At 41.6% G+C, this 13,909-nt stretch overlaps 1 protein-coding gene across 40 annotated transcripts in view; it reads left to right on the top strand.

The window, feature by feature from the left end:
• The window catches only part of rims2a (regulating synaptic membrane exocytosis 2a), a 175,220-nt gene that overhangs the window by 43,896 nt on the left and 117,415 nt on the right, over positions 1 to 13,909 (top strand). For 39 of the 40 annotated variants that reach the window (XM_036005968.1, XM_036005972.1, XM_036005983.1 and 36 more), the window contains one exon: positions 7,123 to 7,397. In XM_036005968.1, the coding sequence (XP_035861861.1) occupies positions 7,123 to 7,397 (275 nt within the window). The remainder of the gene's footprint in view (positions 1 to 7,122; positions 7,398 to 13,909) is intronic. The other variant, XM_036005969.1, reaches the window with a different exon arrangement.

The following is a 13,909-nucleotide window of genomic DNA, read 5'->3' as shown; positions in this document are numbered from 1 at the left end:
CATTCTCAGGAGCTGCCAACATTCGCCTCGTCACCACATTATAAGGATTTAAACGCTGCGATCTTTCCGCACAGGCACACCGTTTTCTCTCAGCGGCACCATGGGTAAGCTGAGTGAGCATGAAGCTGCGACTGCATCGCGTTTTCCACCGGTCATTTTGCTTGTCAGAAATGTGACCATTTCAGCACTCTCGGGGTATATGTGCTGCTATAATTCATGTCCACAAACGACTTCAGTCGCATACGCCCTTTTGAAGATTGAGCATAATATGTCTAGCCTATTTAGTGTTTCTTTGCAATATTTTTTCCGACATTTAATTTTGCTTCCAAAAAATGACATACTGTATGTTGGTTTCAGTGAGCGTGCGTCATGTCTGCTCATCACATCATTTTTTTTTTTTTACCATGTTTATTTAGGTTTGAGAGAGGCTAAAGGGGATGTGGGTCTGACAGTCATGAGCCATTTCTATGTAAAGCCGCTGGATCTCTACAGTATTCCCCTCCTCTTCCTCGTGTCTCTGAACTTCAAAGAAGGGACATAAATATTCATCAAGTCTATTATTATTACTGGCGCGCACACTAAAATTAGAAGCTCATTAAAATGCAATTCACCACGTGCAGTCAGCGTTGGAGCATGTGAATGTAGGCGCTCCTATTTCATTCTAATTGGCCGCCAAATGAATCACACCAAAATGCCTTGTAAACTTTTTTATTCTGGAGAACTGCTCCAAAAGTCCAAATCCACCCAAAACAAAACATATTCTTGTATTTATTGGATACAATACAATATGCATCTATATTGTAGAAAACACGTTAGAGGACAAATCTATTCAGGACCATTTTTATACAATGTACAATGCTCCTCAAAATAATATATATCTGATTATTTACCTATCTTGATATTCCTTATTCATTGGCCTACATATGCATTCCAATGTGTGTCATTGCAGCCCATCACACCTGTGTAGCCCCCAGCTGTGGCAATAATTTGCTCGGGAGTGTATTGGATGGTATTCTTGCCTGTGTGCTTAAGCTGGACTCATTCCAGACTGGGATGTTCTGAGGGACACTCCATTCGCTGAACAATGAGTCTTTAATGAGTGGGTCAGTTCACCTCAGTCCAGGTGAAGGAGAGAAACACCAAAGCAATATGATACCTATGACAGGTCATTTACTGCCACATCAATATTGCAGCATGTGCCATCTCCAGGCTTTACTTTAGTTGTTTTTCAAGGTCTTTTGTCCTTCTTTAGTTAGCTGACAAGAAACCAACAGAAAATTTGATGATATGCGGTTTTCCGTTGCAATCAAAACAGAGGGGGCCATGGTTATATTGTTTGCATCTTAGACCACTGGCCAACTAGGATGCACACGTCAACTCTCATGTAAAATGAAAGTGTCACTATCACTAGGCTCTCTCTACATTTTAAACAGCTTCCTGTGAAATCAAGAGAATCATTTTAGCAGTTATATTACAAATACTGTTAGGAATGTAAAATGAGTGAATGCAAAAATGTCATTGATTTAATTTAACATTGGAGCCAGCTTTCCATTTGAGCACACTGGGATATGCCTGTAAGGATACTGCTGATTCACTCTGGAGCCTCTGTTAAGTAATGTTGTAGTGCAGTTTAATGGCCACAAGAGAGAGCTCAGTGCCCTCTCTTACTGCAAATGGTGTGTGTGTGTGTATGACCCCCCCAGCAAAATTTTGAATGGAGCAGACAGGGGAACATGTAAAGTACATTGCTGCAAGGGTACATTTTATTTACTATGTGTAGCATAGCATATATACTGTTGGGTAGGACTAGTCACCACAAAATAAGCTGTTTTTTTTATTTAAACCACAACATATGAGACAGCTATATAGCAAAACATCATTTTGGAATAGATAAATGTTTACTGTCAAAGATAGTCTGTCCTTCAGTGGCATCATTGGCTGGTATATATTTTGCTATTCTCCCTCTTCTAAGCAGACACACATATTCCACACATATTTTGGAAGATTATATTCACTGGTATCACTGAAAACACCCTCGGTCTGAAGAAAAAGTATTAGAAAGGAAATTATTTATTGATCCCATGGCACCGGTGTTTGTTTCCCTTAATTCAGTGCCTCAGTAAAAAGCCTATAGTGCATTTAATAGAGTAAATATATCTTCCTGGTGTTTGCACTGTGTGGGAATGCTAGGTTCTTAGCTTTCTATTTTTAGCTACAGGTTCAATGACTATGAAATGTACAAACACAGGGAGAAATGGCCCTGCCCAAGGGCTGCAGCCCCCAATGCCCTGCCTGCGCTCACCCGTGAAGAGTTAAGCCGAAGGGAAGTATGTGTGTGTGTGTGTGTGTGTTTATTTGAAGAGTCTTGGGCAGAATGGCTGCAGTAAAAGTGAACATACCTCTGGCTGTTACAGCTGCTTGACCTGTGTGTGTGTGTGTGTGTGTGTGTGTGTGTGTGTGTGTGTGCAGAGTCTTTGTATCTATGTGGTCTATTAAAGAATGAAGGATATTACAGTGTCCTGTCAGTGTAGATTGAGCTCACACTGTCTTTGGCCTGCTTCCCTAGATGGACTGTTGGCAGCCGCATGCTGTGTGATGGCTCTGCCAGTGTGACTACAGACAGAAAAAAAGTGTAATGAATGAAACAACATGTTTCTGTTACTGTCTCATATCTGGTGGGATACAGCATGATTAGATTTTTCCTTGAATTTTGGTTATTTATAAGATATCTGAGAGATTTGAGAATTTGTTCAGTCATTTATGATAGCATGGTATAACAATAAAGACCATATGTTGTATGAATCCATTTTGCATCCTTGCCTTAGGCTGCTTCTAAGAAATAGTATTGCTCATATTCCACATGCTTCTCTATCCATTGATGAAACTCTTTAACCTCCTGGGTCCACGTAGCTCTTTCATATCCCTCTGGATAATCTCAAAATGTATCAAGCTCAAAACAAGGCTTCTTGTATTTTGCAGTTCACGTAATGTTTTGGACATAGGAGTGACATTTACCTTAGTTTTGCTCTTCTGTATCCCTTTTTCATTCTGACTCTGTTCCAACATGCAAATCAAATCCAGATATTAATGTCTGAGTCTCAGTGTGCTCAACATCTACCAGACCCAGGCACATTTTCTTTAATACTAATATGCTATTAGGTATTCACTGATGAGATAAAAGAGCTTGACATGTGCAGTTCAAGGGCTGAGAATGTGGTTAATTACAGTATTATTGGCAGACCAGAGAGGTGCACAGCAACTGACTCTATGTTAATTGCAGTTTGGAGGGGTAAATATGTAGGTCATAGGCTGCAGTTTTCTGTAAAGGAACTGGGCCGTTTGAGAGAGAAGGACAGCTTTGTTGTAATTAACCACAGATGATACATCATCTGTTTTATGAATAGAGCTCAAACTGAAATGAAAGGGTTCATGTGAAAATAAAATGCTATTAACACCTAATAGTACCATTATTGATTTGATTGTGGGAACCATAACAGATTGGATACGGTTAGTAATGATCCTTTAATCATTGCTGCAGAATTAGGCTAAAATCAAAAACATCACTCAAGTAGGAATCTTTTTCACATGAGTTGGGAACTGAATTAAGATTCAAAGTGGCTTGTATGTGCCCATCCACCACCTCCATACCCTTCCATCCATTTCATGTCTGCATTTGATGTAATTGCTACAATATGGATGGTAGATAGATGGCAAACTGAACCACTTTTTAAATCGGTCCGTCTTGGATGATTTCTATGTATTAATAACCTGTCTGATCTGATAGGATGTAAGCTACAAGTGTCCCTGTCTGAGGTGGGGTACCTGCAACCCCCTGGGTCCCGTGGTATCTAGTAACGTGTCGGCAGACACCTCGTGTAAACTACTGGAGGTGCTGAAGCACCCTAGCAGGCCAGAACCTGCTGTACTGTACCTGAAGCACAAATCCAACAGAAGGAAAGTAGTGCCTGTTTCTAATTGCCCTCTCCATGTGATCATTCCATTTTGAGATAAATTCCTCAGACTTATTTTCATTTGAAGATATAATGTCAAGCAAAATACAGTTTGTGTGCATGCTCATACATGTGTTCTATAAGTGTATAACTTCCAGGTACAGGAAGTGATGTGTGGTTGATTAGCAGAAAAACTGGCCTCGGTGGCTCCTGGGTCTTAGCTGATGACTCATGGTTCACTGCAGAGCTCTCACCATGACCCCAGTTAAAGAGCCAGTCGTGGCCTCACTGGCTCCACTCCTCTGGGACACATAAAGCACAATTTGTAGCCTCCCTGCTTCCATTGTGTGTCAGTATTAATATAGGCCAGTACATGCTGCCTGTGGCGTGACTGCTTTTGCACTACATTTGAAATTTAAAAATAATTAATCATTGGATGTGTCTCAGTTTCAATTTTGAATCGAAAATTGATCGAAATGAGCTTTCGATTTCGACTATTGAAATCAGAAGCAGCATTGGCGATTCCCAGTGTTTTTTTCTCTCTCCACCGCCTACTTGCGCATGTCCGAAGACAAAAAAACAACATACACAATGTAGCTTCCCGGTTGGTATCATGCAGCTAACGACACAGGGTAGCTTACCGGTAGCCTGCAGCTGTGCTTTTCCAGACACAATGATCACTGCCGGAATCAGAGATGACAGAGAAACAACAGAAAATCCTCCTGCTTCCCTGAAGTCACCAATGTGGCAACATTGCAGAAAAAAAATGGAAAATTGAATCGTTTGCATTAAGGTGGATAATTCTATCTTCCTATTTACTCACTCACACACACACACACACACACACACACACACACACACACACAGAAACAGATACTAACAATCGCAACTACACACTGTACTTGTTGCTGCTATCTCACGCTGTTAGTCTGAGGAGGATGTAGCAGCCAGCTGGGAGCATAACAAGGAAGGTGTAATGTTGTGGAAGTTTATGAAATTTCAAGTACAAGTTTGATGACTTAGCCAGCCACACTAAAGGCTGGGGACTGAATCTTGAGTTGTGTAATTGGATGACTGCTTTTTCTTCCACTCCACCCGGACACAAAATACAAATTCTTATTTTTTATCCGTGTGCTAGTGCAAAGATTGAACATGGCGTGCTACAGGTTGCCAACCCCTGTGATGACTTGTTGGGTTTCTTCCACAGCGGTTACTGCTCTGTATCACCCTGTGCTTCAGGTCCAGCCAGCCACTGAGATAAGCAGTTGTGGTTTCGGCTATGGCTACAAATCCAGCCTTTTGAACAGCTGCAGCCAGTAACTGTACCGACAAGCACAGTTTAAGCGAGTTCAGTTAATCTAGAAATAACATATCAGTCAATTTTAATTTGATTCAAGGCTTACTGAAAGAAAAAAAAGTCGAGCTACAGACCAACTGATGGTGGCTGATGCAGCATTCAGAGCTCGCTCACACTAATAACAGTAATGCACTGACTCAGCACTGGGATTGTAAAGACAGGGAGTGTGGTGGTGGTGGTGGGGGGAGTAGCTCTTGGCCGCCCTACTGGCTGTCTGGCCTGTCAATCATTTGGCAAGCTCCTAGACACACAAGCCTAGAGACACACACAAGCTGTGTTCGAAACCGTTCCCTCATTCACTCACTCACTATTCCCTATATAGTGGTGTATTACATAGTGAACTATATAGGGAATGACTAAACCAGATTTTGGACACTACACTGAAACTTTTCTAAACATCGTTGCGTCAGGAGATGCGAGAGTTGTTTGTGTGACGGAGGCGGGCGCGCCCAGCATCATGTAAACAAACAGAAACAAAAATACTTCTAATACGTCCCTGAAACAAACCGAGCACTCAGGAGGATAGTAAAAGGTTGTATATATGTTGCATGTTAAATATCCACTTTTCCTTTTCAGTTTTCGCGGTGACTTCTGCTTCTTCTTCTCCTCTGGGAAAACACTGCCGCGTTGCATTGTGGTATACGGGAGTAAACTGTAGGGTACATTGTATGTACACTGAAATTATCTGTGCATTTTGGGTATTTCATAGTGGACTATATAGTCAATGAAATTAACCACTGAGAATTCGAACACTGCTACAAAATGGCGAACACACTATATAGTGCACTATTTCCGTGATAGGGAACGGTTTAGGACACAGCTGTAGATGCCACTTTAAGTTGCTCAGTGTTAACAAGACCGGCGTGGTCACCTGGAGCAGGCCTGAGTGAGACTCAGGTTTCATTGTACCTGATATCAATTGATACAAATAAAAACCATATAAGTTTTCTCCACAGGAGAAGTCAAGACGGAGTGCTGAGCTTTTCAATGCGGCGTTTGTGTTTGTCCGTGCACATGTGTGTGTAGTGATCAGGGCTCCTGTCTGCTCCTGGATTTATGAGGCTAATGTGGTGAGCTGGCTGCTGGGACTGCAGTATAGAGCAGATAAAGGCACGACATCACAGAGCAGTAAAAACCTCCATCTCTCCGGTCCTTATAACAGAAGGAAAACGATGCTGTTCGTTCCCATTTATCTTACCAAAGTGCTACTCTACTTACTGTACCCCCATTAAGTCTCTGCAGTCGGTAGTCATGTAGGCTCTGAACTTTTGCAGTTTGCTAACCAGAACAAGATTTTAATACTAATGTGCTGCATCATAAGGAATAAGAACATTTGCTGATGTTCAACATGGAAAGAACATTTGATCATACTAAAAGATCTGCAGGGGATTATCAAGACTCACAGACTCAAAATGTCTAATAATAATAACAAACTAAACCAATTTTACCTTTAAGTGAAATCAAAGGCTGCTGCATGTGTAAAATATTTCATATTTCACCTCATCCACATGAATTGTCAATACTGTTTATGAATATTGTCGCTGTGGGGTGAAAACTCAAAACTCCAAGTTTGTTGATTTCTTTTGGAGATTTTATCAAACTGACAAGTTATACCTAGTTTCTGAAAAGTTGACATTTTGAATGTAAAATGTAAGATTTTCACCCAGCAACAGCGATATGCCTCAAAGTTAGCCTATGTGTTACAGCTTCATTACAAATACCCAAATCACTCCATTATAGCTCATCATAGGTTATATAAGGCAGCCTCTCTATCACCACTCCAACATATTAATACGTCCCTTTTCTTCCCTGCAGGTTATGTGGGTATGCAACTTGTGCCGAAAACAACAAGAAATCCTCACCAAATCGGGGGCGTGGTTCTACGGCTCGGGGCCTGGTCAGGTGCTGTTTGAGGGTGGGCCGCAGGGGAAGAAGGCCAAACTGCAGGACCCGTCCCTGTACCCCTACCAGGGAGCCTCAGGAGACTTGACACCAGCGTCGGACAGAAGCAGACCTCACGGCGGACTCCTGCCCAGACAGTCGTCCCTTGACAACGGATCGGGGCTGAGGTACGACGCACCCATAGACAGGTCAGTTCTACTACATGCTCCACATGAGTAGTTTTTATTATGGTGTAAAGTCAAGTAGATTGCTTAATCAGGGATTTATACATCACAGATGTAAAGAACATATGATATGAGGCCACATGAAATTGCATGGACGTAACTGCGTAAGAGCTTTTTAGCATTACCGCTGAAATATGTGGCCGTTGTATAGGTAGTGCAGAACTGTATTTCAAGCCTGGCATAAGAGCAATGTCTCCTAGCAAGCTAGTCAAGGCCCCATATAAAACAGCTTGTACATGGAGCCCATGAGGCCTATAAAGGAGACAGAGACACAGATACTGTATGTGGCACTAACTCAGCAATTCTACAACAGTCATCCACCCACTCGCACACACATGTGCACGCATGCACACACACACACACACACACACACACACACACACACACACACACACACACACACACACACACACACACACACACACACACACACACACGATTCAACACAGATGGTTTGAGCCAGGCTAAGCTAAGATGGGGTGCTGGAAGGTGACAACAGCATTTGCTTTTAAACTTTAACAATGATTTGTCATCAGGAATGTTTTAAGGCCAGTTCAGGCACTGCAATGCTTGGAAATTGAGCATAAAGATGCTTTTGGAGTAGAAAAGCAAGAGCAGGCCGGATTTCATTGCAGAACATTGTGTTCTATTTGTCATATGCACAAAATGCCCCCTCTGAGTAGCAAACTCTCAGTTGCTGACAACACGGACATGCTGTGTTTGTGAATCTTTTATCCCTTTGCCTATTTCATGATACTGGTGTCAAATAAGGTAGTTACTTTGATGTCCACATGGGGGCTCCTTCCTCTTTCTTCTTCCAAAGAGAGGAAGAGAAGCTTGTAGTCAGTATCTACACACTCTCTACAAATGTACACAGCAGAAAGGTAGAGAACCATTTCAGAAAACTTCTCGTATGTCCCTGTTTGCGCCTTCTCAGATGTTGGGTAACACAGCATTTGTAACAGCAAGTGCAACGTTGGACTATACTTAAACTAGACTAGACTTATATGTTGACATATACAGGATACTTAAGATACTGCTTCTTAAGAATGTCTAAAACTGTCGTCAGTTTGGGACAAACAGTGATCAGTAAAATAAAATGACTAAGGACACATTGGCAGCGGTAACTTATCACGCACATTATAGGAGAGGTGCAGTAGGAAAGGAGGTGAATTTGACTCTATCCCAATCTAGCCCATGTCCCTGTTCCTATCCTCTGCTGACCTTGTAAATGTACACCTGGTGTGCCATACCCCCAACTTGTCTAGCACAGGGACAAACCAACTTGCACAAGCTTGCGCCCACAGTATCTTTGGAGACACAACCCATTCGTTCTGCGTCCTCTCTCTGCCATTGCAACCTTGTATTTACTTCTTCATACACTTAGAACCTGCAGAAATGGGAGAGCTCCTGGGAGAAAAAAAAACCCTGTGTTTGGTTTAATTGCCTGATGTTTTGCTCCAAATGGATGTTTTGATTGATATATCCCACATACCTAGCAGTGAGTGTTGGAGATAAGTGTACATACTTTCAGTGCTTTCACAGTGCAATAAGGCTGCTGTGCAACTATGACACATACTCAGAAGCATTGCTATAACTCCAAAATAGACATTTATTTCTCCCCTGTTTTGGTAAAATGGTGTTCCTGTGCTATCCTTGTTGTCCTCATCCATTATGTTTCTGTACTGTGAATCCACACTGCACAGTAGCACAATAAAGAGCTGAGCATCATCTGTAACTGCCAATTGTAATCGAAGTTACACTACTATAAACCTTGAAGATTGATGCAGGTTAACAATATTTTGTGTCTCAGTGCAACTGGAGTACATTATCCATTTTCTCCTCAAATGGCTGGCTACTTTAAGGTGGTTTTAATGGATGATCAGACTGACTATAGATCAGACTAGATCAGACTGTTCCAAGCATTTAGTCATCCAGTCACTCTCTGTTCCAGGCCTGGCCCTTGCTAGTTAATTGATTGCATGGCGAAAGAGGTGGATGTGGTACCGGGGAGCGATTATTGCTTCGGCATTGCCTACGTATGCAGTGACACAACAGGAAACTGGCTTCTGGAAATTCACGGGATAATGCTGATGATTGATAGCACAGAGTCCATAAATAGAACTCCCACTGCATAAGCACCAAAACCCACTTTCATTAATCTCAAAGAATGTTTAAATTAACTCCTGGATCTGTTCTGCTAAAGAAAGGAGGGGAAAAAGCTGACAGTCTATTTATAAGGAGAAATAACTTGGGAAGGCTTCTAATTTATCTTGGTCTCAGAGGTGTCATTTGAATGAACACACAGCTGCAGTGTTGGGTGAGGCTGACAAAACAACAATGATTACACTGGGATTGGAATTTCTTCAGATTCTGCATTTTTTTTTAACACATTCAGCCGTTCAGCCTGCCAGCTATGTTAAGCCAAAGAGGAAGAGGAACACCCTGAGTCTGGACTGGCCCAATCCAGTCCAGCTTTGCACAGTTAATCATTGCTTAGTCTAACCTATAGCCATCTCAGTTTAGTCCTATTCATTCAAACAGGCCCCATCTTATTCTTATATTTCATCAACCAGTAATACAACACTGCCATACGAGCCTTAAATTTATTTCACCAATTAATTCACATTGACATGGAGTTCATTTTTTTCTAGTTTTCATAGTTTTGGTCATCATTCCTATCATTTAATATAACGTTTACTGGCAAATTATGATATGATGATGCTGCAGCTTCCACAACTCCAGTGTGCAAGCAACACGAGTAGTCAGACATTTGAAACAAATCCTCATTTTAACTAAGTGAACATTCCCAAATCGTCCATTATGATTGTCCTTTGCGTTGTGAATCTGCATTTGTGTACAGCTACAGTAAGTGCAGTAAGTAGTTGAAGTAGGAATTAAATCTAATGGATGCTTACAACCGACAGTTGGGGGTAATAGCAGTAATATTCAACTTTTTACCTTTAAATAAGTGGTTTGTTTGATAATATGGTTAGTCTGTGAACATATGTGAAACCTATTGCCTTCATAGTGGCCCTGTGCACTCAGTTGTAAAGCTGATTTCAGCAGCTTGTTGTATCTCCAGATCTCAGCAATAGACGTTTTTCACAAAAGACATTTTGACATGTCAGAGTAAGAAACGCACAGGTGTAAATAATGAAATTAATGATGATACTGTCATGGTTTACTGGGACACTTGAGTGGAACAAAGCAATGTTATTGGCTAAACATTTTTACATTATGACAAGTCTGTTGTCATAATGTAACGGCCTATTCTACAAATAAGACCCAGGTGGTAAAAATCATGGGTCTTATGATATTTTCATAGCCCTCTCATCTGTTTTGCAGATTTTTCCTTTAAAGGTCCCATGGCATGAAGATTTCACTTTATGAGGTTTTTTAACATTAATGTGAGTTCCCCCAGCCTGCCTATGGTCCCCCAGTGGCTAGAAATGGTGATAGGTGTAAACCGAGCCCTGGGTATCCTGCTCTGCCTTTGAGAAAATGAAAGCTCAGATGGGCCGATCTGGAATCTTCTCTTTATGACATCATAAGGAGCAAGGTTACCTCCCCTTTCTCTGCTTTGCCCCCCCAGAGAATTTGGACCACCTATGAGAGAGAGGCATCATGGCTTTCAAACAAGCAAAGTGGCAGTTGGTCAAGGCCACACCCCCACCTTCCACCTTGCCCCCCCCCTCTCTCCTCCTCAATAGCTACAGACACAGAAATGGCACATACTAAGGAAAGCTCATTGTGGGACTGGCTCTAGTGGCTGTAATTCTGCACCAAGGCTGAATTTCGGGAAAGAGACTTCAGATACAGTATTAGGGTACCACTAAGGTCTATATAAAAGAGACTTCAGATACAGTATTAGAGGACCACTAAGGCCTATATAAAAGAGACTTCAGATACAGTATTAGGGGACCACTAAGGTCTATATAAAAGAGACTTCAGATACAGTATTAGGGGACCACTTAGGTCTATATAAAAGAGACTTCAGATACAGTATTAGGGGACCACTAAGGTCTATATAAAAGAGACTTCAGATACAGTATTAGAGGACCACTAAGGCCTATATAAAAGAGACTTCAGATACAGTATTAGGAGACCACTAAGGCCTAAAAGAGACTTCAGATACAGTATTAGGGTACCACTAAGGTCTATATAAAAGAGACTTCAGATACAGTATTAGGGTACCACTAAGGTCTATATAAAAGAGACTTCAGATACAGTATTAGAGGACCACTAAGGCCTATATAAAAGAGACTTCAGATACAGTATTAGGGGACCACTAAGGTCTATATAAAAGAGACTTCAGATACAGTATTAGGGGACCACTTAGGTCTATATAAAAGAGACTTCAGATACAGTATAGGGGGACCACTAAGGTCTATATAAAAGCATCCAAAGAGCACCACGTCATGGGACCTTTAACTGTAAAAGAAAATCTATTCAAATTGATGCAACATATCATGTAACTTTGACATTTTTAGTATCTTTGCTTGAACATATGCTACCTACTTTGGAGCTAGAGCAGTGACAGTAAGCTTTGGCATCAAACATAAAATTTGGCAGTGAAAAAGGAAACATTAGCACTGAAAAAGTCCCACTGAAAAATAATGAAACACTGGCTTTGAAGATGATTTTATTTTAATATTCTTTGCATTCTGATGTTTTTCAATGACAGTCTTCTGATTTTTTCTTCATGTCATTTGTTTTTCATTTTCATTTTTTCTTTTATGCTGACAGGTTTTATTCAATCTTTTTTTTTTCAGTTTCAACTTTCTGTCACCTTATTTCAACAGTTCGAACGTCTGTTTTTTTTAGAAGGAACATTCAACGTAATTGTTGCCCAACTTGGACCAACGATATAACGTTAAGGCCCTGAAACACCAGGAGATCGTCGTCGGCAAACATACAGCGAGATACATAACTACTGGTACTTATGTAGGTTTATTTATTTCAACATAAACATGTCTTTTAAAAGATCTACATACGTGTAAAATGTAACAACTTAATGTTTCATTCACACGCTCTTGTCATATCGTAAGTAAGCACATTGCTATTGCCAGATGAGTGACAACTCTGTTTGACTCATGCGAAGCCATTTTGGGTGGAATTAGCAAGTTAGCTAACTAGCCAGATGGCCGCAGTGGGCTCGTCGGTCCCACGCTTCCCCACCGCAGGGAGACTTCTTTGCCGAGAGAATGGATGACGGCCCGGGAGATAGACAATCTGGCTAACCATCTCCGGTGTCCACTGTCGTCCCGGCAGGGAGTGAAGCAGAGGGACCGTAGGCTCTGTCCTGCCACTGGCTGATACCATGGATGTATAAAGGCTTATATAGGCAAACGCTGTTTTCATAATAGTTTGTATAAATGGTTTCCCTTTTTGAATGACGAGATTACCACTGCCTGCTGGCATTGAGCGTTATTTCCTCTCACGCAGGTGCAGAACATATGTGACAGTTGGCCATCATGTAGTATTTGCAGTGTGTTCAAGTGCTACCTTCTGGCCAAGACACAGGCGACGTGAGGAGACGTTAGGCGACACCACAGTTGGCACTTAGCAACAGTTAGCGGTTAACCTGACTTTTGCAACAAGCATTTTTATCAGACTACAGCATAGGAAATCTGCTTAGAAATATAGGAAATATTGGATAGGATAGAACAACATAATGTAATTCTGCTAAATAAAACATCACATTCATTATTAGTTACACTTGTTTTCATTTAACACATATTGCATATCCAAATACAATACACATTTTCCATAGGCTCAGTCTGCCACTTAAAAACAAAGGGAAGATTGGCAGAACAGGCAGCCAAGTGACAGTACACTGAACCAATGGAAATCACATGTGTCAGATTGATAGCACTCTAGCCCAGTGGATTGGAGAGGGGGGGGAGAGATCATGTGTCGTGTGCCACCCCGTGCCTCCCTTCTAGCCCCGCCCCTGCCGCTCACCAAAGTGCGAGAACAGGCGTTTGCGGCGCAGAGTGGGAATGAGAGAGGCACTATTCTCCCTATTACAAGTCAGTGTAGCATCAAAATGATTTTAAGGCTGGCATTTTCAGGTAAAATACCTGCAAAATGTTGCCATAATCAAATGCTTTAATCCTCTTGAAGCTCACTGCATCTGTACATGCATAACAACTGACTGAATACAAATAAAATTGTAAACCCTTGGGAAACCCCCCCTTTATGTGTGCCCTTTCCTAACAGGCAGACACTCGAGGTATTAGGACTGTCATCTGCTATTACTGATGAGGAGCTGATGCTCTGAAGCTAGATATGGAATATAATAAGGGAGCAAAACCTGAGACAGCATCGCCTCTCTTCCCCCTATTATGCTGTGGTCTATCTGCGTCCCAAAGAGTGCATGAGAGATGATGGAGAGATATGGCAGAGTGCGCACACTTGCATATCAGACCTGTACTTTGTGTGTGTGTGTGTGTATATGTGTGTGTGTGTGT

Source organism: Sander lucioperca, chromosome 10, assembly GCF_008315115.2.
Source record: "Sander lucioperca isolate FBNREF2018 chromosome 10, SLUC_FBN_1.2, whole genome shotgun sequence".
In the NCBI taxonomy this organism is placed as follows: domain Eukaryota; kingdom Metazoa; phylum Chordata; class Actinopteri; order Perciformes; family Percidae; genus Sander; species Sander lucioperca.
Note: the sequence above shows the minus strand (reverse complement) of the source record. Positions and strands in the feature narration are given on the sequence as shown.